Source organism: Halichoerus grypus, chromosome 2, assembly GCF_964656455.1.
Source record: "Halichoerus grypus chromosome 2, mHalGry1.hap1.1, whole genome shotgun sequence".
In the NCBI taxonomy this organism is placed as follows: Eukaryota; Metazoa; Chordata; class Mammalia; order Carnivora; family Phocidae; genus Halichoerus; species Halichoerus grypus.
In genome coordinates this window covers 7,046,883-7,072,324 of record NC_135713.1, presented here as the reverse complement: position 1 = coordinate 7,072,324, position 25,442 = coordinate 7,046,883, and the positions used below count along the sequence as shown (strand labels likewise).

Genomic DNA, 25,442 nt, shown 5'->3' with positions numbered 1-25,442 from the left:
TCTGCATAGAGCAGCTCACTGTGTGGCTGCCAACCTAGGAGCTGGACCCAGGGCGAAGGAGACACAGAGGTGTAACCAGCCTGCTCTTGGCCATGTGGCCTGTAAGAGTTGGAGCGAGGAGTCTAACCTGGGCCATCGGGCCCCAGAGTCCACACTCTGAACCCTGTGCTCTGCTTGAGCACCTACTCGGTACCAGACACCGTTCCGGATGCCAACGGGATCACAGTGAACAAGCCAGGCTACATCCCCCAAGACCTGCCTCCCTGGAACTTCTATGCCAAGGGCGAGGATGGGGAATATGGCTTAAAATAATACTTTGGGATCAAAGAATTTTGCATGCAATTTATGACTAAGATGCTTCAATAGGCTAACATATTCTTTTTGGGGGAAAAAAAGCCATTAGTTGAATCTGATAAACTGAGTTGATTAAAATCTCCATTTTAAGCATATAATAGCCACGAAGACCTGTTTTCCCCTTTTAATTCCCTTTTACTTGTATAAATGCATTGCTGAGCTCCCAGTGCCAAAACCAGTTCAATTCATTTACCCAATTAGGAGTTAAAAGAAAGAACGTTCATAACATATTAGCAGTCTGCTACTTTGGGATAATGACCAGCTGAATTGATGAAGTTTATATAATGATCTGTTGCTGTGGCAACATGCTGCCCAGTGAGTGGAAGGAGGGCATTTCATCATTACCTCACTGATAATGCCTGGAACAGTCACGGATGCAAATACAAAAGGTTTCCTTTTACTCTGCAGGAACTCTGGGTCGATGAGACAAAACACTAAAAATGCCTCTTGGATACAGCGGCAGAGAATCAAAGAGAGTCAGATGCACAACTGGAAAGATAATAATTTAGCTTTCCCAGTTAGTGGTCTTGGTGTCCACAGTGAGTCTCCAGCCCGGTCACAGGAAACCATTGTCAGAACTGCCATGTGTCCATTTTATGGGTTTAATTTCTGTACTGGATTCAGCACAGGGTAAGCTCAATAATAAATACTGCTAAAATATAACGAAACATCGAGACATAACAAGAGGAGAATGCGGTCAAGATTACGTTTAACCATCTGATGCTTTGCAATAATCTCTGTGTCTTTATTCCACATTTTTCTGAACCAGCACTTCCTTTGCTTCTTATGACTGTTTTTTTTACAAGACACAAAATGATATATACACACACACACACACACACACACACACACACATATACTATATATAGTCTGTTATAACTCCACCCTCTGAGTTTTTATTGCACCTTAGAGGAAATATATATTTATTGTGTGCTTTGGAAGTGCTTCCGGCTGCTCTACTTAAGAATCAGTTTCTCTGGGTCTTTTCGCATTGTTCAGGGTTCTCAAGTTCATCGAATTAAAACCACTTCACACATAGAGCATAAGGAATTTTACTTTAAGTATTATTTAAGCTTAATTGTTTCATTGTCCAGGCTTTAGTGAATTGCAGAAGGCTGTCTGATCATATACAAGTATGAAAATTCAAAAAGTATCATTTTTAATCACAGCAGTAGTAACTGTTATATTGAGCTGACCATGTTTCTTTTATCCTTCCCTCTCTCCCTCCCTTCTTTGTTCCTGCCTTCTTTCTAAAAAAAAAAGAGAGAGAGATTTGTTTTTATAAACTTCCAAAATTTTGGTGAGACTAAAATTCTAGAAATCCTCCAAAAAGAAATTGATTATAATCAGCGACCTTTTCCTCGGATACCTGAAAGCTCATTCTTGAGTGCTCATTCAGTTTTCTCTGACGTTCCCCCAAAGAGCAGCAGAGCCATTAGCATAAAGGTCGTGAGCGACAGCACCATCTGTATGAATTATTTTATAATGCTTATCAAAATGCATCCATTTTTCACAATCTTACATGTCCTGTATCATCTCCTGCTGCTTTACTAGCTCAGGATCATATATATAGGGGAATAAGTGAAATAAATGACAGTATTTGAAAATACTAGGCTGTTACTAATATGAATCTTACACTGTGATCATACAAGGTAAAAAAAAAATTGAGTCAAATCTATAATTTATAGCGTCTTTGCATTTGAATTTGAGTCATGATATCTGAAACACGGAACAATAACTCACGGTCTATGTTATTATAAGGCTTATTTTAGTAACAAATGAGAGATTGTTGTACTTGGCCATCTCTATCAAGATGCAAAATGGAATCTCAGTAAAACGATGCAGTCCATATTAGTAAGCAAAGTGAACACTGAAAATTAGAAAAATATCAGCTCTTTGCCCCCAAAGTTAAAAATATGGCTTATTTTCAACCAGTAATAACTGAATGACGTACAATAGAACTTACATTACATAAAGCTAATGTTACATGTAGCAAATAGTGGTTTAAGGGTCTTATTTGTATTGTAAGCTTTTTTGTTTAAATATCTTTTGGGATGCCTTTGTGGCTCAGTGAGTTAAGCATCCAACTCTTGATCTCAGCTTCTCAGCTCATGTCTTGATCTCAGAGTTGTGAGTTCAGGCCCTGTGTTGGGCTCCACATTGGGCTTAGAGCCTACCAAAAAATTAATTAATTAATTAATTAACTTAAAAAATAAATATCTTTTGCCATCTTAAGTGCTCTTTGTTTAAAGATGGCACTGAAATAGAAGGCATTTTTTCATCAGATTATTCTCTTGTTTGCTTCCTGAGCTATTGGAAGTGAGAGCCCCAAGCCTGATAGAGAAGTCAGATCGATTCTGGGCTTGGCACCACTTACACATTAGTTATCTATCTAGTGAATTCTATGGTAAGATAAGCACTTGTCCATAAATCGTAGCTTCATCTTTGTCTTGTTTAACAACTCTTTATCGGTCCCCCTGATCTTTCAGGAGCTCGTGAGCCGTACTGATGCTGATGCACTATTACGGGGATTACATACTACCCCTTCCATACTTGTAAAACAGAAATAACGAGCACTTGATTGCTAAGAAGAGGATCTAAATTCTGGCCCAACAGTGTGAACTTTGGCACTCACTTAACCTTTCTGGGCTTTGCTTTCCTCGCCTGCAAAATTCAAATAATGTTGTATGTCCCCTCCATCTCTTATGCCCTGTGACCGTTTGGGATTTTAATTCAGAAAACATAATGATGGGGGCACCTGGGTGGTTCAGTTGGATAAGCGACTGCCTTCGCTCAGGTCATGATCCCGGAGTCCCAGGATCAAGTCCCACGTTGGGCTCCCTGCTGAATGCGGAGTCTGCTTCTCCCTCTGACCCTCTCCCCTCTCTCTCTCTAATAAATAAATAAAATCTTAAAAAAAAAAAAAACATAATGATGATAGACCATTTGCAATTAGAGGTGGCCCTTCTAGTGGGGTCTCTCTTATTCTCCCCATGGACTTGTCTTGTTGGATTCAGAAAATGAACTGAGTTAGAAAGGTGAAGGTTGTCTATATTTTCCTATTTATACATAAAGCTGTACACCTGCACTTCTCTTTCCTTGTTAGCTTAATTTTGGTTACTTTTTATTTCTTCTCTGTGTTAGCTGTAACATGTTGATTGTTCATGCCATGGATGGTAAAAGATTATGTCACCCACACCCTTTCTGTTTGGGAGGTCTTCAGGCTCATTTGTTTTCTCAGAAAAGTGATACTTTTCTCAGAAACTACACTCCACAGAAGAGGAGGGACTAGCTTGAGCTCTAGTTAAAAGGAGAACTCTACAGAGCAGACAAAGAACAGGAAGGAACCTTCTCTAATGGCTGTGATTGCTTTGTGGCAATCCACAAGTTTCTGAAATGATCTGACAATGATTGAATTCTCTCTCACAGGACATCTGTCACTTGCCTGTGGGCAGACTGTCAGCGGGCGATGCCAGGTGGGGAGATGAGGAGTGTGGGGCCAGGTTTAGCCCTAGGGCTGTACTCACCAGCTAGATAATTGTGAGTTATTAGTTAACCTTTAGAGACCTGGGTTATCTTACCTGCAATAGGAAGCAACTAGACTAGTGCCCTCTTGTGGAGGGGAACCCTCTATTCAAGGGAAATCATATGGCAAGTTTCAAAATGTGTAATGCTGTCCAGTGAAGCTTGTCATGCTATGGGTGAAGTGAACTGTCATGAACGTACTGCCTGTTTTTTGGGGGGCTCTTTAGGGCAGCACCTAGGACTGCTTTGTGTGTCTCCGGGCTGTCCAATATGAGAGCTGTAGCCTCGGGCGGCTGCTGGACCCCTCAAATGTGGCTAGTCTGAAATGATACTGCATTTTCAAGACAGTATAAAAAAAAGCAAAGTATCTCAATATTATATTAATTACATATGATAATTTTACATCTCATAATATTTTGGATACATTGGGTGAGATAAAAATAGATAATGAAAATTAATTCACCTGTTTCCCTGTTGGCTTTTCCTTTTTAAATGTAGATACTAGAAAAATTTAAAATTACGTGGATTGTAATATATTTCCATTGGATGGTGCTGGTCCAGACAAACTCTGTCAGCTCCCACCTGCAGGCATAAGTGCTCTCGAAGGTTTTGTGGATTTTAATCATTGTTGCTGCTTCCCCAGGTGCCATGAGCCAGTCATCCTATCCCCAGGAAATGCGGTAGGAATTTGTCCTGGAAGCTCTCTTTACTGCCAGCCACACTCCACTCTAAGAATATATTTTTTTTCATTGAAGCCAAAATACTTGTTGATTTCCTGCTAAAAACCACATTTATTTTTGTTCATTTTTGTTTTCATTTCATTTACTCTTTCCATGGAGTGCTCAGTAGCTCATCTGCTGCAGGACATTTTCCTATAGGGTAGAGGTGGGGGGCGGGCAAGATGCAGGGTTTCATGCATCATTTCTTGTGCCTGTCATTCTTTGGGGGAATTTCTTTATGTCCTTTTCAAGTGACACTCCAGTCTTTCAGTTGGTTTTACATAAATATTTTCCCTGAGCAGTCCCTCATTCATTTTAAAATTTAATTGATTACTCCTTCATGTGGTGATGTTCCAACTTTTAAAGCATTTTATTTACAACCTTTGCTTTGTAGAGTATTGAGGTTGAAATGAATATCTCTGTGATTCCAGTAATCCAATTTTACGTCTGCGTTCTCTACCTTCTATCAGAGTCACTTCTGGTCTTCCGTGACTTCATCAGGCAGGAACAAAAATCAGTATCAAGAACTGTTTGGATGTGCATTCTGACGATTTATGCCCTGGAGAGTTCTCTTACCACTGGCAAGCATGTTAGTGAAGCCCTTTACTTGTGTGAGGTCTGGTCTGGTGATGGTTTCTTGGGGTAGTTGTCTCTTTCTCTGATTCCCGGAAATACCAGCTTCTAAGTATCTGTACAGCTTCTGCTCATCTGCAGGCATGTATTTGAATTTGGCTCTGTGTGCCCCACTAGACAGATGGCATATGCCCCACCTCTACCCTATAGGAAAATGCCCTGGCATACAGGAGCAGGGACATCGGTCATTGTGTTTGCCCGACTGTCCGCATCCGCGTGGTCCGTAGGAGAGGTTAGTGTGGTCCCGGTGACCAGGGGAATGCGTGCCTTCTGAAGCAGCTGCCACCTGTGCGTGTCCTCCCCGTGGGCATCAGATGACAGCTCCCATTGGGTCAGAATGTTGACTTTCTTCTTGTTACCTCCCAACTGGTTAAGTTTTATGACTTCTAGCTGAGTTCATGGGATAAAAAGAGAATGCCAACAATTTCCGTAAAGCTTACCTCTTCCTACGCAGGACACTGCTTCCTCAGCAATAGCTTTTAAATTACTGGTTACTTCGGAATTCCTCGTTACAATCTTTGATCCCCATTCGTTGACATTGAAGCGAACACTTATTTCATGTCTGGATCCCTTACAGGAAAGTGCAGCTTATCAGAAAGATTTATCAATTCTTCTTCTCTCTGAAACTCAATTTTCTCATCTATGAAGTGAGAATAATCGCGCATGTACACTTGACCCTTGGATTACCAGGGGCTAAGGGTGCCCACACCCTGCGCATTTGACAACCTGCATATTTGACTCCACAAACTTAACTACTTAGAGCCTACTGTTGACTGGAAGTCTTACCAATGACATAGACAGTCATTAACATATATTCTATGTAAGATGTAAGATATATTGTATTCTTACAATAAAGTAAGCCAGGGAAAAGAAAATGTTACTAAGAAAATCATAAGCGTGGTGTCTGGGTGGCTCAGTCGGTGAAGGGTCTGCCTTTGGCTCAGGTCATGATCCCAGGGTCCTGGGATCAAGCCCCACTTAGGGATCCCTGCTCAGTGGGGAGCCTGCCTCTCCCTCTCCCCCTGCTTGTGCTCTCTTGCTCTTTCTCTCTCTGTCAAGTAAATAAATAACATCTTTAAAAAAAAGGAAAATCGAGGGTGCCTGGATGGCTCAGTCGTTAAGTGTCTGCCTTCAGCTCAGGTCATGATCCCTGGGGTCCTGGGATCGAGCCCCGCATCGGGCTCCCTGCTCTGCGGGAAGCCCGCTTCTCCCTCTCCCACTCCCCCTGCTTGTGTTCCCTCTCTCGCTGTGTCTCTCTCTGTCAAATAAATAAATAAAATCTTAAAAAAAAAAAAGAAAGTCATAAGGAAGAGAAAATACATTTACAGTATTGCACTGTAGTTATTGAAAAAAAAAATCCACGTGTAAGTGAACCTGCTCAGGTCAAACCCGTGCTCATTAAGGGTCAACTGTATTCGCTACATCTTAACTAGATTGCTGAGATGATCAGATGAAATGTGGGTGTAATAGGGTTGCCAGATTTAGCAAATAAAACACAGGCCGTCCAATTAAATTTCAATTTCAGATAAATATGAATACTACTGACTAGGACATAACTACTACTAAAAAAATTATTCATGGTTTATCTAAAATTTAAATTTAAGTGGACAGCCTTTATTTAATCTGGTAACCCCCTAGGATATAAACATAACTGCTTGTCCTGCTGAAATGAGGCCAGTATAAGTTACTCAGTACAATAGAGAATGAAATTTCCATGTGATTGCAACTATTCATGTCTTTCAAATAACAACCATACTATCAGCTTTGATCGGTCTTAAAAATCTTGCAGTAGCTCTGTCTTTCCCACAATGCACCTGGTTTTCAATTGGAGACATAAGCTACCAAAATATGACTCTCAAATTTGTGTCGATGACAGACTTAGTAGTTGACACTTTGAAGAAAAAGCAACTGTTAACGAGCGTTTGTGCCAAAGCAGCACCAGTCCTGTGTGTCTGTGTTCGCCTGGGAACCTGAGCTACAGTTGACAGAAAGTGCCAAATTCTTCTTTTCTTGCTAATCATCAGAATTTTAAAGAACAATTGAGAAACTTGTATGTAATTCTTGTGTTAAAAACAAACAAATAAAAAAAAACAAAAACAAATGGAAACTAATCTTGAAATGTCCCTGAGCAGATAAAACTAGGTCAGTCATGCAAACAAAACATAATCTGCTTCTTTTACAAGGCTAACTTGACCTGGGTCATTTCTTGCTTATGCCTCTGAAAATCGTAAGAAAAACTTGAGCTGTGTCCCAGGGTTGATATTAGTAACCACTAACCAATTGCCTATTATTTAAGAAAATTCTAATATTATAACCAATCACCATGAAGAATAAAGTCACTGGCTTCCCACAACATAAGCTGCTGTGTAACAATACCCCCCTGAGCCTCCTTCCATGTAGTGGTCCAAGTGCTCTTGGTTTCACACTGTCCTTTTGGTGTGTGCACAGTAAACGCTTACTAATTGCTACTTCGATGAGTCATTGCTTTTACTTCTGTTATTTCTGAACTTTTGACACTGGCATATGTTTTTTTTCCTGTTTTTTGTTTTTTCCCCCTGCAACTCACTTGGAGTAGAGTATTGAATTTCCAGTGTATGGGAGGTATATATGGTTTTATTTATTTATTTTATTTATTTATTTTTTTTTTAAAAGATTTTATTTATTTATTCATGAGAGACAGAGAGAGAGAGAGAGAGAGAGGCAGAGGGAGAAGCAGGCTCCCAAGGAGCAGGGAGCCCGATGCGGGACTCGATCCCAGGACCCTGAGATCATGACCTGAGCCGAAGGCAGACGCTTAACCATCTGAGCCACCCAGGCGCCCTATATGGTTTTATTTTTAATGGCAAATTTTCAGAGTTAATATTTTATCAGATGAAACCAATTAAAATTATTTTCTCTGTTCCTATTTAGCTTATGACACTTTTCGCTGACATCTCTGCATAGTGGGGAAAGAGTGTTTCTTGTTTTACCTTCACACTGACTGATCACATAACTCTCATTGAAGACCATGATGGGAAAAATATTAACCAGGACTTTTCCTAGCAAGTGCACAGATGATAGTGACGTTCCCGTTCCCATTCCTTCTTTCTCCCTTTCGTCCTCACTCGTCGTTGGGTCTCTCACCCAGCGTGTGTTTATTGATCTCCACAGGCCCATCGCAGTGACCACTCTGCCTACATCAGAGCACAGGACTGACAGTGTGTGTCCCCGTGGTGCTTCAGGTCAAGCATAGAAGCCACAAAACAAGTAAATGAGTAATTAAACTCTGATAAATGTTATAAAGCAGAAACAACAACAAAAAATTAAGCACTCTCTGGGACCGACCAGGGTCCTACTGTTTTTTGAACAAAATCGATGTTTGCCCACTCATCTCTTCTATGGGCCAGGCTCTGCCTTTCTGCCACGGAAAGAGATGAATGCCTTTGCCAGATCCTTGTTCCAGGGCAAGTGTTTCCACCATATGTCAAGCAACTAGGAGAGAATATTCCACTGTAACAGGAGGGAGCATAAAAGGTCAATTGGCCACCTGCCAGGCCAGTGGTGGCTGTGGGGATTATAGAGTCCCTGCTTAAACTGCTTAAAATAGCGGTGTCATGTTAATGTGGGATTCAGAAATGTTGCTCCTTCAACCTGTCCCTTCTCTTTTCTGAAATGCAGGATAACTCAGGCTTTCTTTTTCTTTTGTTTTAATGTATTCCAAGGAGAAATAGTTTCCTTGGAATTCCAAGGTTATTTCATAGTTCAAAATGTATCTGTTTGTAGCAAAATTATGTGACAGGATAGAAGTGTCACCTGACACTGCGCTACAGTGTTAATCATGTTGCAATGGATAAATGTATCAGGTCAGCGAGCGGTGGGCCTTAAACTTACACAGTGTTCCATGCCTCAATAGAAAAAATTTTGGAATACAACCAAGATACTCATTCATTCACTTAAAAAATGAAAAGAAGCCTGGGTGACTCAGTTGGTTAAGCATCTGTCTTCGGCTCAGGTCATGATCCCAGAGTCCTGGGATGGAGTCCCATGTTGGGCTCCCTGCTCAGTGGGGAGTCTGCTTCTCTCCCTCCATCTGCCCCTCCCCTGCTTATGCTCTCAAGTGCTCCCTCTCTCTCTCTCTGTCTCTCTCTCAGATAAATAAAATCTTTAAAAAAAATTTTTTTTAAATGAAAAGAAAAATAAGCCCTGGAGATGGAAAGAACAAGACCTAATTGTGCCCCCAAGAGAGGGCAGAGAGTGGGAGTGAAAGACGAATGGTGAAAGAACGCCCTGACCTGGGCATCACAGACACCCTGGGAGGAAGTGTCTACCTGGGGGTGTGCAGAGGGGCATTGAGAAGACCCCCCCCCCCCAGCTATCGGAACAAGGACACAAGGGCAGCAGCCAGAGGAAGATGGCAGGGCGACCCCTTCAGGCAGAGAGCCTATATGTGCAGGGCTGGGGCCCTCCCGGGCTCTCGGAGCTGCAGGTGCCCCTGTGACTGGTGCGCAGAGAGGTGGAGGTGAGAGGGAGCCCTCGGGTGACTTGGGACCACGGTGGCATCTCATGTAGATGGTCTGTGGCGTGGTCACATGTGGGTCCTGATGCTCTCTTCAGACACAGGAGTAGAGCGAGTCTTCTGGAGGCATCCAGGTGAGGAAGGTGTTCTACACCAAGGCAGCAGGGTGTGAGCTCAGAATGAGAACTAGGCACGGGCTGGGGAAGGAAAAGCTTCACCAAAACAGAGGCCGCTTCGGGTCCGCATGGGCTGGTCCTGGTGCCAAAGGCAGGGGGAGCTTTGAGACGCTCCTCGCATGACCAGACACTGCAGAGAGTGAAGGAGTCCCAGCAGAGGCACGGATGGTGGACAAGCACACGAATCCATGCTAAGTTCCGTTGTCTGAAATGCTCAGCCCCGCAGTTGTGTTCGAGCCCGTCTGCTGGAAAGTGATACATGGTGTGCAGAAATATGCATTGAAATGTTTTGACCGGGGCGCCTGGGTGGCTGAGTCGCTAAGCGTCTGCCTTCAGCTCAGGTCATGATCCCGGCGTCCTGGGATCGAGCCCCGTGTCGGGCTCCCTTGCTCAGCGGGGAGCCTGCTTCTCCCTCTCCCTCTGCTGCTCCCCCTGCTCGTGTGCTCTCTCTCAAATAAATAAAATAAAATCTTAAAAAAAGAGAAATGTTTTGACCAATGATGGCTATTCTTTTAAATCAAGTCAGTAAACATCTCTTAAAATTTGTTTTTCCCTGCAGTTGTTTAACAATTTGACATGCTTGTAAGCATGTTGATAGTTGAACTATTATTCATTTGGGTAGGTTTCTCAGACTAGCAATTCTTCAGCAATCTAAATACTAAACATCAAGGTCTTTGTTCAACTGTTGAAGAGCATTTTGTTCTGTAACCCATCTCTCCCATGAATATAGTGTGACAGTGTCCAAAGATGACGATTTTCCCGCTGGACTCCCATCTGCTCTGCCCCCGCCCTGCCCCCACCCCCATCCCTGCATTGCTCTCAGATGTCCTTGTTTCATCGCAAGGGTCTCTCACTTAAGCCCTCATACGAGCCTTGGTGCCCACTGGATGGTGGCAGTCCCTGGCTCCCCCTCCTGTCCTCTGGCTCAGACGATGTCTGATGTTGTCACGGTGTCCCAAAGGGTGGCCAGGGGCTCCGTGCGCGGCACTGCTCCACAGGAGGGCGGGCGCTTCCGTCTGCTGGTGGGAACCTCCTGTCAGGGTGTTGTGACTGAGCCATCCGCACTGAAGTCACCTTCCCTGAAGCTTCCATCTTGTCCCCATCATGGCTTGGTGCTGTGCATATTTGTTGATGCTTGGCTCTCTGCAGGGCAGGAAGACCCCCGAGTCACTGAAGTTGAATTTCCCACCAGCTGGGAACTGTGGTCACCAGGTCCAAATTAGGTTGACTTTTGTAGTGAAGACATACAAATTTTCTTGCACACTTAAATCTGTGAGATGTTCATTTGTTAGAATGTCTGCTTCTTGCTGTATAGGCTGTTTCTCTCTCTCTCTCTCTCTCTCTCTCTAAAACACATACACTCTTTCCTCAAAGACAGGCACTACATTTTTCATCTTCCCAGGATATAGCATAAATCCGTTTATGCTTGAACTTTCTCAAAAGTAACACATTTATCCAGGTAGCTCAAGATAAAAATTAAGCAATGGTTTACTAATACTGCATACATTATTATGAAGTCAGTTCATAATCAATAAGTATTCACTGGAGATGTGGTTCAGATATACTTTTTAAAATAAATTCAGGATCATATATGTCTGCACATGTACTTTTCTCTTTAAATGAAACATTCTAAGTCTCTGAGGACTTCCATTAGGCATGGAAAACTGAAACATGTTCCTGTCTAAAGTCTTCTTGAGATTTATGGATTGATAGGAAGCCTCGAAGCCAAAGGTTCTTGATTTAATTCTGGTTTTGGAGTAACTCCTTGGCCTCATTCTCTGTATTTACAGGATGAGAATTATAATGTTTTGAAACTCGGGATCCTGATGGGTTGATTAGGGGAGCTTGATGATGGCTTTAGGAGGTGCTCCTAGTGGGTTTGGTGTCTTGCCCTGGCTTTGTAGGCTGGCAGCAGGGGCCTCGCCCTAGTGCACCGGGGACATTAGCGTGTGTTTCATATCTGTGTCCCTGACACGTGGCATTGGCCATGCTGTGCCTCTCACGGGCTGAGAGGACTCTTCTCTGTGCTCTCCCCAGCCAGGCCGAGGAGATGCCTGGTTCAGAGGCCATGCTCATAGCCATGCTTATAAGTAAGTGAGCACAAACACATGGTGAGCGGAAAACCAAGGGCAGGGAAGAGACCAGGCTGGGAACAGATGTTCCCTTGTGCAGGAGAGAAGAATTTGGGACTTTGAGACAGAGAAGGGCATCCCAAAGATCATGCATTAGAGAGAAAGAGGAAGGAGGCGTTCTAGACAAAGGAGAAAGAGAGACAACGAAGGATGAACTTCCGAGGCAGGAAGGAGAAGGTGCATCCTTTGCTGTCCTGCATACCTGCGGTTGCCCATCACACGGTGTCTGCCCTGGACGGGTGGCAAGGTCAGCACCTCTTTCTGACACTAGGAATCCAAAAGAGTCTCCTGAAGACTCCTCTCATCTGATGTTTTCCCTGGGATGGCTCCAGGCTGGCTACTTGGAACCTCAGGAAGCTTTCCTGAGCTCTGGGTGTCTGGACCTGGAACTGGGTGAGGCACATGGTGGCTGAGAGGTTCTTGTCACCAGCTACGTGCTAGCCCTGTACCAGCTGTTGGCACCTGCCCCACCCGCAGCACTGACCATTGAACAGGCCTGGGGTGGGATTCGGGTGTCAGCATTTTTTAAAAGCTCCTCAGATGATTCTGTGTGCACCAGGCTGGAGAAGCACGGCTGCTTAGGGGAGGAGTGGCTGGAGAGACCCGCTCACCTTATTTCCCTTTTCTTCCTTCCCTGTTGCCCTCACAGATTACGGCACCATTAAAAAAGTGCGGGCACCCCTGGCTCCGGCTGCCGGCAGCTGTTTGCTGGAAGAAATCGAGCTCTTCCCTGAACGGCGGGGGGAGCCCATCAGGAGCCTGCAGATTCTCCACAGCCAGAGTGTCCTGTTTGTGGGCCTGCAGGAGCACGTGGCCAAGGTCCCACTGAAGAGATGCCTGTTCTACCGCACACGCAGGTAGGGCAGCCCCGGCGGTTTATGGCATTATCAGGACTTTAACATTCTTGTGAGCCCTGCATCCCAGGATGCAGACTTTGATGCAAACTCATTTCCCATGTTGGGGAATAACCCGCCAGGGTCTGCAGGGGAGGAACCACGTTATGACATCTGTAAACAGTTGTCAGCGTTAAAATAAACTCTTCCGTGCAGGATAACACTCAGCAATAATGCTGATATTTGGTGTTCCTGCATTCATCTGTACAAGTTTATTTTTATAGGAATATATGTAATATAGGTACAGAGCAGGCAGAGAGTAATGTGAAGCGCATCATCTCTGCCCAGAGCTAATCCCCTGAGATGGAGAGATGTGGCATCCCCTCTCCGGGACAGTCCTCACGGTACTGTCCTCAGCACCATCTCTCTTGGGACACTGCCTCTCTTCTGAGGCTCCGGAACCCTACGGGCCTGGGAGGAGTGAGGAACAAGGAAGCCCTGCAGGTGCAGGGAACCCCAAGTGCCATCACCTTCCCTCAACCCTCCTCAATTCTCATTGGCCATGGGGTGTCCACCATGGACCACAGTGGCCTTCACAGCTCAGTTTGGGAAAACGCAGGCCCAGGTGCTCAGGAAACTGAAAAGTACTGTGCACACTATAAACTTGACCAGCACTTGAATGTTGGAATATTGCCTAAGTGCTGTGACCCCCAACAAAAGATTGCCCTTGGGGAAATCATAATCTCAAACGTTCTTAGGGATCGGTGATCTCAGTAACTCCATCCTCCAAGGCGGTGCATAAGGGCAGATTTGGTACGGAAATGGACTCTTTGGGTATATCACTCACAGATACCATTCACAGGTCATTCTTTCTCAAACAAGGTGCTCCATCGCACAAGCTTCGGGGCTCAGAGACTGGCAGTCACATGACAGGCTGCATGTGCTATTTCTCGACCTGGTCACTAAAGTATTTTAGACCTCACTTTTCATCTAATACATGCGAATTGCTGTAGAGTCAAATGGGATAATGCATATAGTTTAAAATTTAAAGCACTCTGCAAAGTGGGCATTCTCTTATAGAAGGAAAGTTTTTATGTATAATAAAAATTATTGCAATATTCCTTTCTAGATAATTCTAGACAGTGAAGTGTATCATATGCTGCCTCCTTTGGTCCTTTGGTATCAGGGTGTTGAGGAATAACGTAAGGGACTTTCTCCCTAACAATGATGCTGTGGTGAGCAATAACAACAAAGAGTGGTATTTATCAGCAACTATCTTTTATATAACACCTTTTTCCTAAAGGTAACCAATGGCTGCTTGAAATTTGTTCTGATTTTTGTTCCCTCCAAGACTGACCTAGTGCAGGAATGATTCTGCCCAGTTGCTGATGGTCAGTGGGTGACAGGGAGACTCGGGGTCTTGCCAACAAGCATGTCACAAGCTGGAATGCCCCTGGAAGGGCCCCGATCTTCCAACCACAGCCCAGTGAGCTCTGAGTTGTAATGGATTTTGGGGGGCGTGACACAGGATAACACGCAGGAAGACATAGGCCTGTGCTTTATGTGGGGTGTGTCTGGGGCCAGAATGAGAGTTCGTGGCTTGCAAAGCAGGAGGCAGTTTATCCTTTCCATGGTACTTTCCATGGTACGTTGAGTCGGGGTTACAATAGCCCGGGTCCTGTGAGTGTGACGGGAAAGGCTAACGCCCGCGTCAGGTCGGGGAAGCGAGGTGTCATGGCGCCCACCTCATCTCCTGCACGGCGGCACGTGGAGCCCAACCAACACACCACGGGCGCCGGCCGCCACCAGGCACGGCAGCCCGGGAGGCATTCCCAGTTCCCCCTTTTTCCTGCAAGGAGAATGAGGCCACTTGTCTGTTTTCATCATGCTCCTGGGAGGAGAAGATTATACAGTTATATCCAGAGCTGAATCTCCCTGCTGTTTACTTGTCCGACCGCTTGGAGAAAAGCCTCAAGAGATTAGAGCTTTATTGTAAACTGAGAGACTGTGGTCTTCTGCATCCCCACACTCAGAAAGGGTTCGATTGTGTTTGACTCGCAAGTATTCCATCTGAGAAAAGAAAATCTGAAGACTTAAACCCAAGCATTTCTGTGGATTCTTTCCGTTACGTTTCTTTGGCATCCCCTTCCTATAGAAAGACAAGAAAACCTCCCTCATTAACACTAACTGGAGAAAAGGATCCATTTTTCAGAAACTAATATCTATATGACCAGATTTTTTTTGATGAATTATGGGGAAAGATTTTTTTTTTTGACAAAAGCAATTTCAAAGGAACAGGATAACAATTAACAACTGAGCAGTAATTTCTTTGTTAAATATACTTTCCATAGTAGAATATAAGTAATTTCATTCCCTATTAGAAAAATCGATTTTAGGGGTGCCTGGGTGGCTCAGTCATTAAGTGTCTGCCTTCGGCTCAGGTCATGATCCCAGGGTCCTGGGATCGAGCCCCGCATCGGGCTCCCTGCTCAGTGGGGAGCCTGTTTCTCCCTCTCACAGTCCCCCTGCTTGAATTCCCTCTCTTGCTGTCTCTCTGTGTCAAATAAATATATAAAATCTTTAAAAAAAAAAAAGAAAAAAGAAAAATCAATTTTATAAATGAGTTTTATAATGTTAACAAGAGAAACTGAGCTTAACTAAAGTACCTGTCTCCTTCCCCAAATCATATTCACATTTAAAAAAAAATTTTTTTAGTATCCATTTTTCAAAGGCCATGCACAGTTTGATGTCTATTAAGATGTTTATAAATGATAACAGTCGATATAGTCCCATGAGTTTCTTTTACATGTCGGGCTCTGTGCTAGTTCTTACCATGATTTCTTGTCACCACTACACCCTGAGGGTCAAGTCAAGGTCATTTTTAGATGAGGAGATGGGGGCTCAGATGTTTGGATCCTGCCCAAGGTCACATACCTTGTGCAATATGAAACCCAGGTTCAGGGCTGGAGCTCTGACCCCAAGGCCCAGCCTTTGTCTTTGGTTCACTGTGCCGCCCCTGGGACAGTGAGGACATCAGCCCAGTGGTCAGGTGTCAGCAGGGACGAGCTGCACCATGACCCTGACCGCGTGCGTCTCTGAGAGCCAGAGTTGGTGAGCCCGAGGACAGGCAGAAGTCGGTTGTGTCCACTGATGACTAGCCATGGCCTCTTCCCATTATTTCCTCTTCATTATGCTTGCTTCCAGGCTACACCCAACACCCCAGAAGGAGGTTTCATACCCTCTTGGTTATTCTGCAGTTCTGGAGATGATCCTGGAACCTCAGGGGAGGCTGAAAAAAGTGCTTATGTGTGTGTCTCATGCTGTGCACACATCTTAACTTGTGACAGACAGCACTGTGTTTTTAACTAGACGTAGCCATTTCCCTCACAAAATTATTTTGGAAGAACAATATTTAAAAAATACATTTTAATCACGTTTGACCTCAGAAAATGACTGAAAATATTTTGTTTTAATTTTAGCATTTTTTTGGCATAACTCTTTCATGAATAGCATGGGAAAAGTATGTGAATGATAAATCCAACTCATGAGAATGGATGGTTACCTCTGGGGGTGTAAAGTGCAAGAGAAACTTTTCCTTTTCTTGTATCTCCTTTTGTACTCCAGGACTTATTTACCATATATATGTATTTGTTTCATAAAGTGAATAGCCACTTACTGAATTTTGAGGTACGTGGGCATCTTGACAGGCCCAGATGTGGGATTGGTATGAATCGGAGAGAGAATGTCCTGAGAATCATCAGGCCTAGAACAGAAACTAGAATTCTGAGCACTGCTTGCCAGGCCACGTTTCATTCAGCCCATCAGACCATGAGCCAAAATCTGGGCATTGTCTTTCCAGATCTTTGCAACTTCCAGCATGGTGCCCAGCCCAAGACAGGGTCAATAAACATTTATCAGATTTACAAATGGACACTACCTTTCCTCTCTCTGCTTTTTTACTTCATGATCTATAAAGTAAACCTAAATTCTCACGAATCAATAAAACTCTCTTTAGAGAAAAGTGTAGCTAAATGATCTAATGCCCCTGGGCTTTAGGTGTTTGTTGTTTCATTTTTGCTTTATTATAAGAACTAATTGGGGAGAGAAGAAAAGCTGGAATCTGGAAGAATCATAGTCTACATATGAAACAGAAGAGACATGTCTTTTAAGTTTTGCTTTATAAAACTGGAGGGAAAGATGGAACCGTTAAGAGATTGGCTCCATTTGTGAATGGATGTCTAGCCATTCTTAATTCATTTAGTTTGTAATAATGCCATTTAGTTAAAGAAATTAGCACTCATTAAGAAAATTAGTATGGAGATTAGGTTACTGCAGAACATTTATTGCTTGAAAGAGCAAAGTTTCAAAACATGGAGTTAATATGTCGGCACCTTTATTAGTTAAATATCATCTACAGACAGCATCTGCCTGGTGGGAGAAATGCAATGTATAGAGAGAAATCACAGGATCCCCATAAGGTCTTCCAGCTTCCAGCAAGACAACTTTAGCCATTCAGTTATGAATCACATAAACATTTGGAAGGAATTTTGACGTATACTCAGTTTACAAAGTAAATATTCTCCCTTCAAAATGAATTTGATATTTTCCAAATCTCAATGTCTTGAGTTTTTATTTGCATTGACTTTGGATTAGCTTCTAAATACTGTGACTTTTCCTTAGTTAATTCATTCATAATATATTTATTGATCTTAATATGTGCCAAGCACAAAGCGAGCCCCTGAGTGTAGGATGACGGATGAGGCATCCCTGACCCTGTCTTCATGGGGCTCAGAGTCTAATGAGTAATTCTGGCATGAATAAAATCTCCTGAATATCTATTGTGGATTTGAGCCAAAGGACCTTAGAGTTACCTTAGACTTTATCCCAAAATCAATTTATCATTAAAATCTGATCCTATACTGTACTAGGACCTAATCTTCCAGCCTGACATCCCTGTCCAGTTATTTTTTAAGCTATATTTGAATCACGACCAGTGTTCCCATCTTAAATTTCTAATAGTCAGAGAATTAATCACCAGGTTATAATAACATATTATAACATATAACAGAGTATTCACTCTGTGGATTATTCTGAAGGCAATAAATGATGACTACGAAGACATATGCATGATATGATAGTAACTGAAAAAAGCAAAAAGCAGAACAGCAGTATGTGTATGCTATCATTATAATTTTAAGAAATAGGAGGAAAAGACAAATTACATTCACCAACATCTAATTACTACTATGAAAAGCACAGTGTAAGAGGGGCTTCGCTGAAATACTATTTTTTAGTGAAATCATAGGTTAATACCCCCAGGTCCTGGGTAGGTTGGAAAATGAACAGTTGAAATGTGATAGGTTCGAAGATGAACATACATAAACTTGACTAGTAATTTAAGAAACATAAATCATACTACTGTTTTTTCTGTAATAGGGAGAAATGCAGATTTTGTGGGGTCTGAAGCTTATACAATTTGGTAGGGGGTCTTGCTAAGGAGAAGAATATCAAAATTTTGAATACAAAATGACTAAGACCAATCTCAGGTCCTTCACGAATCATGAAGTAAAGAAGTTTAAGCTTCCTTAGCTTCATGGCAGATCCATCTTTGGCAAAGATATAAACACATATTTTGATTCACATACACCATAAAAGCAAAGAACATATGTGAACACCATCTTGTAGAGATGCCATGGGCGGCTTCTGCAACCATGGGATTATGAGTACATATTTTTTCTTCTCTTTCTTGATCAAATATTTTTTTAATGATTTATTTATTTAAGAGAGAGAGCAAGAGAGTGAGTGGGAAGAGGGACAGAGGGAGAGAATCTTCAAGCAAACTCCCTGCTGAGCATGGAGCCTGACACAGGGCTCAATCCCAACACCCTGAGATCCTGACCTTAGCCAAAACCAAGAGTTGGACACTTAACTAAGTCACCCAGGCACCCCTCTTGGTCAAATGCTTCAATGTAATCATATTACCGTAGCCATGGAGAGCACAATTTCTAAGAACAAGCCAGTGCACTAAAAATATTCCATAGGTCAAATCTACTAGTATAGGCTCTCAGCTTTCCTTGGTGATGCATTAGCCAGCCAACAGTTTTGGGTTCAGCTTTCTGTTCAGTTTCCTCAAAGAGCATGTTTCTGTTTCCTAAGTGGCAATCTGTGTTCTAGTCACTTGGATAAAGTCGGATAATCAGTGTCATTACCAACCTTTTGTACTTCAGTTGAGTTTGAGAGAGCAGAGAGACAACCAGAGAGCTCACAATGTGAAGTTTCACTATTTAGTGTCTATTCCACAGGCTTCCTGCGTTTGCACTCCCCAGTTTAAAGCTACATGGAGAACTCCATGGGTAAGCTTGGGCTGCAGCGGTGTTCTCAGCTCCAGATCCTTGCTCCTGAGTTATCCTGGCCAGCAGCACCTTGGCTTTTATCCACCAACCTTCCCTTAAGATTTTTATTTGCAGCATAATCCAATGAATTAATGATTCTGCAAAACTGCTTGCATATGGAAAGATCATGAGCTTCGGATTCATGTGGATCCTAGATAAGCTTTTACTTGGTATGTGATTGTAAGCAAACCACTTGTTTGTTATTGGAAGCACAATGTGTTACTGGAAGCACAAAGTCAGGGTACATAATGGGTCTGGCACATAAAAAGAATTCAGTAGAAGATGGTTCCTTTCCCTTCCTGCTTCAGTGGTATAGCCAGCTCATGTACATCCTGCTGAGTTGGCATTGCTGGTGAATGGTATTTCTTCACTCCTTGCACACTCTGTTGAAGGCTTAGTTTCAAAATTTCTCTGTGTCCCAAATGGAATTATATAAAAATCAAACATAAGAAAAGAAGGAAGGAAGGAAGGAGAAAGGAAGGAAGGAAGGAAGAAAGGAAGGAAGAAAGGAAGAAAGGAACAAAGAGAGAGAGAAAGGAGAAGAGAGAAAAGAGGAAAAATTCAAATAGCTCTTGTATATGTGCTTTGCCTTCTTTGTTGAGATATACTTCATGTTGCCTCTGGACCAATCAGTCTGGACCTGTCAAGAATTTGCTTTTCTGCCTTTAAAGCACTTCACTTTATCTGAGAGGTACAGGGCCAGACTGTGCTCCTTGTATTATATTATGTACCTGGCTTTGGTCTGTCTGGCAAATAAATTTTCTGGCAGTTTGTGAGACTCTACCCTGACTGCATTCTGTCAACAAGGCAGAGAGTAATTGTGTCTTCATTTTTCTCTGATTGGCAGGGGAGGAGAGGAGACTATGGACCTTCCATTACCTCTATTTTGTAGAGTAGAGAACATAGAATACCAGCAGTGCAGGCTTTTTCCTGAATGAAGTGACCAGGGATTCTTTTCTTTCCTTCTTGGGCACTTGGATGCAGCGTTTTCTGGTCCTTTCTCGCAGCAATTACTTCAGCATCCCTGAGCTGTGAAGGGCTCATGTTGAGTCACTGATATTCCCTGTGTCTTCTTTGTCCTGGTTTTGATCCCTGAGAACAAAACTGCCTTCCTTGGAGAGTTTCATCCTGGGGGCAGACTTGGCCTCTCCAGAAAGACAGTATGTTTGTTAAAAGACAAATTTCACGATGATTGAGATCCACTGGGAGGGTAAGATAAGCAGCTCAGTGTTCTGTGTGTGACGAGTGTGGGAAGTGGGATTGTCTGTGTCATGTCAGAAACCAAAGCTGATGTCCCAAGTTGATCACAATTGCTAGATTTCAGAGAGCGCTTTTCTTTTGCTTATATCAAATATTCTCTACTCTTTTAACTATTTCTTTTTTACTATCAATTTTCCCAAAATGCTTCATAATATGTTGTCAGTCTTGTTCAGTTTTCAAACAGATTTTTCAGGAAAATTTGAGTGATATATCCACCTAATAAGATTTTAATGAAAAAACACTTGCTTAGTATTACTGGCAATACATATCAAATATTCCTAATTGAATATTAAAAGCAAATTTAAATATAAAAAATTCTCATTGTATTTAATCAATGTCATTTAATGATAAGCCGATAGTGAATAGTTTTTAATGTATTAAAGTTAGCGACTAATTGAAATTCTAGATCACTCATTTCATCTACAAATCATAACATGTAACATGAATTACTATTAAATGCCTTTAGCAATTGATGCATAATGAGTATAAACATGTATTTTTACTAGTAATTATATCTTTGTTTACTTGGCATGTGTCCTAAATTTAAAAATGCCATTACATTGTAGCTGTATCTTGGTTTTTCTTGGGAATTATAAATTAATCTTCTAGTAGATTTCACAACTTGATACATGCTGTCCACCACCGCCAGATTTTTCTTGCCTAAGCAAAACTCCAACATTTTATTCACATCAGTATGCTTCCTAAGAATCTTAAGGAAACCTCAGCCAGCCATGCTGCTCTGCTCATCATCCTGATCATGCCTCAGGCACATGACTCTCTCATCCTTCCTGGGGCCTTCATGACCAGGATGCTCCTCTCACTCAGCTAAACTCCAGCTTCATTCAGAAGCCAGCTTATGCATGGCATCTTCCTTGGAACCCTTCTGGTCTACCTCTCCCTCCTCTGACTCCTGTCACACCATTGTCTGAGCTTCTCACTTAATAGTTAGCCCTCCTTATGTTGGCAGGCAACATTCATGAACATATTCTTCCTCCCTCACAAGACTGAAAGTTCATTCCTGGTCTTGGTATCTTCAACACATGGCATCCTGCCAGGTAGTCCAAAACATCATTGTGAATCTATCCAAATGTGCAGTTAAAATAATTCGCACCACTTAATAGAATGTGCTGTGGTCTGTCACATTGCCTCCTTAAACAAAGAACCCATGGCAGTTTCATGGGAGCAGAAACTGAAGAAAATACACGTTTCGGGTGGATTCACCAACTAAAGGACGTGTGGATGTCTTACAATGCATTCCTCAAGCACTTTACTGTCTCATTAGAATTTTTTCAGTCTTATTTCTTGTAAGACAGTGTTTTTAATGCAAATCTTAAAATAAAAGCAGATTCTGAAGTATAGAGTGACATTGGTCATTAGGAATAAGACATCTCAGATCATGTTGGGAATTAAGGCAAAGATCATTCATGAACAGAAATACGTCTATCCCACTACTATCATGATGATAGTAGAAATATGTTAAGTAAATAGACGCATAGTTTTTGCACAGTATTTTAAAGTTTACAGCACTTATTAGGAAACCCTAAATCTTGAACTGGGCTCCAGGGCTCTGCCCATTCCTCTTCAAACTTCAACCAGAGTCTGGCCGCCATTTATCTCATCCTTTAAACTCCCCAAGTTCCCTCCTACCTAAGTGCCCTCCTCATGTCCATCTTGCTACCAAATGTTCTGTTTTTCCTAAGCCATGTCAAATGGATCACTTCTCTTTATCTCACTGATCCCAGTTTAAATGCTGCTCCTTGGGTATTTCCTGACCCCAGACTCATCCATCCAAACAGGGTTTCCCTCTTTGGGTTATTCCTTTGGAAATGGTTGTTGCTATTGATCAGTGTTTATTTCCTTTGCTAAAGGGTAGGTTCTGTGGGTACAGTGCCTGTGTCTGCTTTGCTGTTCATGGCACCCCCACTGTTTTCAGTTTAGTTCATGGCAGGTGCTCCTAAGTATGCCCCGAATGAATGAATGATTGAAAAACTTAAAATCCCATGTTTAATGAATGCATTTTCTTAATATGGCAAAAATTCTTAAGATCAAAAATAAGCTGATTTAGAAAGCGGCGGGAAGTTCGTACAGTTCAGAAGGCGACGCGTCTCCGGCTCGGGTGAAAATGCCTCGTGTAAAAGCAGCTCAGGCTGGGAGCAAGATGGCGGAGGAGTAGGAGACCTGGATTTCGTCTCCTCTCAGGAATTCAGCTGGATAGGGATCAAACCATTCTGAACACCTACAAACTCAACAGGAGATCGAAGAAAAGAATAGCAACAACTCTCTGAACAGAAAAGCGACCACTTTCTGGAAGGTAGGACGTGCGGAGAAGTGAATACGAGGCGATATTCGGGAGGATAGACGGCGGGGGAGGGGCCTCCGTCGGCCGCTTCTGGCAAGTGATAGAGCCGCGGGGCACAAAATCGGGACTTTTAGAGTCTGCTCCGCTGAGGGACGTCACTCTGGTGGCGAAGTGGGGGGTGGAACCCTCGGGACAGTGTGGTCTCAGGACCCTCGGGGTCACAGGAAGACCGGGGGTGCCTGAGTGCGGCAGAGCTCCCAGGGATCGGAGCGGGGAAGCCGGCTGCAGAGACGGAGCCCAGGCGCGGGCTCTCAGCTCGGGGTTGCTATAAACCGTGATCCGCGGCACAGTCGGGCCACTGCTCCTCCAGCGGGGACCCAACAAGCGGCAGATCCGGGGACACTCACCTTCCTCCCCGGGGAGGAGAGGTGCGGGAGCGCACCGCGGGGATCTGCTGGGTTTGGAGACTCCACCCGGGGTCGGGTGCCAGATAGAAAGGCGCGGTCACAGGCCGGGTGAGCACGGAGTGCGGCCGGAGACCGGGGAGACGGGAGTGACTGACTGCTTTTCTCTGGGGGCTCGCTGAGGAGCGGGACCCCGAGTTCTCGGCTCCGCCGGGGCGGAGACTGGGAGGCCGCCATTTTCACTCTCCGCCTCCAAAGCTGTACGGAAAGCTTGCAGGGAACAAAAGCTCCAGAGAGCAAACCCGAGCAGATTACTCAGCCCGGACGGCAAGGGCGGGTTAATTTTGCCTCCGGCAAAGACATTTGGGAACCACGGCAACAGGCCCCTCCCCCAGAAGATCAGCGAGAACAGCCAGCCAAGACCAAGTTTACCGATCAGTGAGAACGGCAGAACTCCAGCGCTAGGGGAATACTGCACATAGAATTCATGGCTTTTTTACCATGATTCTTTAGTCTTTCAAAGTTAATTATTTTTTTTAACTGTCTTTTTTTCTTTTTTCTTTTTTTCTTTTTTTTTTGAATTTTTCTTTTTCCCTTTTTCAACCAACATCTTATCAATCCCTTTTTTTAAAAAAAAAATTTTTATTTTTCATTTTTAAAGTCATATTCTATCCCTTCATAGTAGTTACCCGTATTTTTGGCATATATGTATATAAGTTGTTCTCTCTTTAAAATCTTGAGATAGTTTCTTCTAACAGATCAAAATATACTCTAAATCTCTAGTGTATGGTTTTTTTCTACTCCCCTGCCTGATCACATTCTCTCCCTTTTTTCTTTCTTTTTTTTTTTTAATCCTCTTCTTTCTTTTTTCAAACAACTTATCAAATCCTTTTTTAAAATTTTTTATAATTTCCATCTTTACAGTCATATTCCATCCCTTCATCATATCAACCCTTATTTTTGTACATATATAAGTTTTTCTTTCTTTAAAATTTTGGGAGGGACTTTCTTTTAACAGACCAAAATACACCCAAAATCTAGTGTGTGGCACTGATCTATAAACCAGCCTGATCATATTTGATCACATTCTGTTTTTGTTTTATTTTGTTTTGTTCTGCTTTTGTTTGTTTTTATCTTTATCTTTTTCTTTTTTCTTTTTTTCTTTCCTTTTCTTTTTTCTCTCTTTCCCTTTCTTTTCCCACTGCTTCAGGTCTTTTCTGATTTGTTTAGAGTATATTTTCTGGGGATGTTGTTACCCTGCTAGCATTTTGTTCTCTCATTAATCTATTCTCCTCTGCACAAAATGACAAGACGGAAAAAATCACCTCAACAAAAAGAACAAGAGGTAGTACCGACTGCCAGGGACCTACTCAATACGGACATTAGTACGATGTCAGATCTAGAGTTCAGAATCATCACTTTAAAGATACTAGCTGGGCTTGAAAAAAGCATGGAAGTTATTAGAGAAACCCTTTCTGGAGAAGTAAAAGAACTAAAATCTAACCAAGTAGAAATCAAAAAGGCTATTAATGAGGTGCAATCAAATATGGGGGCGCTAACTGCTAGGATAAATGAGGCAGAAGAAAGAATCAGTGAGATAGAAGACCAAATGATGGAAAATAAAGAAGCTGAGAAAAAGAGAGATAAACAACTACTGGATCACGAGGGCAGAATTCGAGAGATAAACGATACCATAAGACGAAACAACATTAGAATAATTGGGATCCCAGAAGAAGAAGAAAGAGAGAGAGGGGCAGAAGGTATAATGGAGCAAATTATAGCAGAGAACTTCCCTAATTTGGGGAAGGAAACAGGCATCAAAATCCAGGAGGCACAGAGAACCCCTCTCAAAATCAATAAAAATAGGTCAACACCCCGACATCTAATAGTAAAACTTACGAGTCTCAGAGACAAAGAGAAAATCCTGAAAGCAGCTCGGGAGAAGAGATATGTAACCTACAATGGTAGAAACATTAGATTGGCAACAGACCTATCCACAGAGACCTGGCAGGCCAGAAAGGATTGGCAGGACATATTCAGAGCACTAAATGAGAAAAATATGCAGCCAAGAATACTATATCCAGCTAGGCTGTCATTGAAAATTGAAGGAGAGATAAAAAGCTTCCAGGACAAACAAAAACTAAAGGAATTTGCAAACACGAAACCAGCCCTACAAGAAATCTTGAAAGGGGTCCTCTAAGCAAAGAGAGAGCCTAAAAG

At 42.8% G+C, this 25,442-nt stretch overlaps 1 protein-coding gene across 8 annotated transcripts in view; it reads left to right on the top strand.

Moving 5' to 3' along the window:
- The window catches only part of SEMA5A (semaphorin 5A), a 479,512-nt gene that overhangs the window by 352,005 nt on the left and 102,065 nt on the right, over window positions 1-25,442 (top strand). For all 8 annotated transcript variants that reach the window (XR_013445480.1, XR_013445478.1, XR_013445479.1 and 5 more), the window contains one exon: window positions 12,684-12,891. Coding sequence is in view for 5 of the 8 variants with exons in the window: in XM_036104506.2 (XP_035960399.2) it covers window positions 12,684-12,891 (208 nt within the window). In the remaining 3 variants the exon portion in view is untranslated. The remainder of the gene's footprint in view (window positions 1-12,683; window positions 12,892-25,442) is intronic.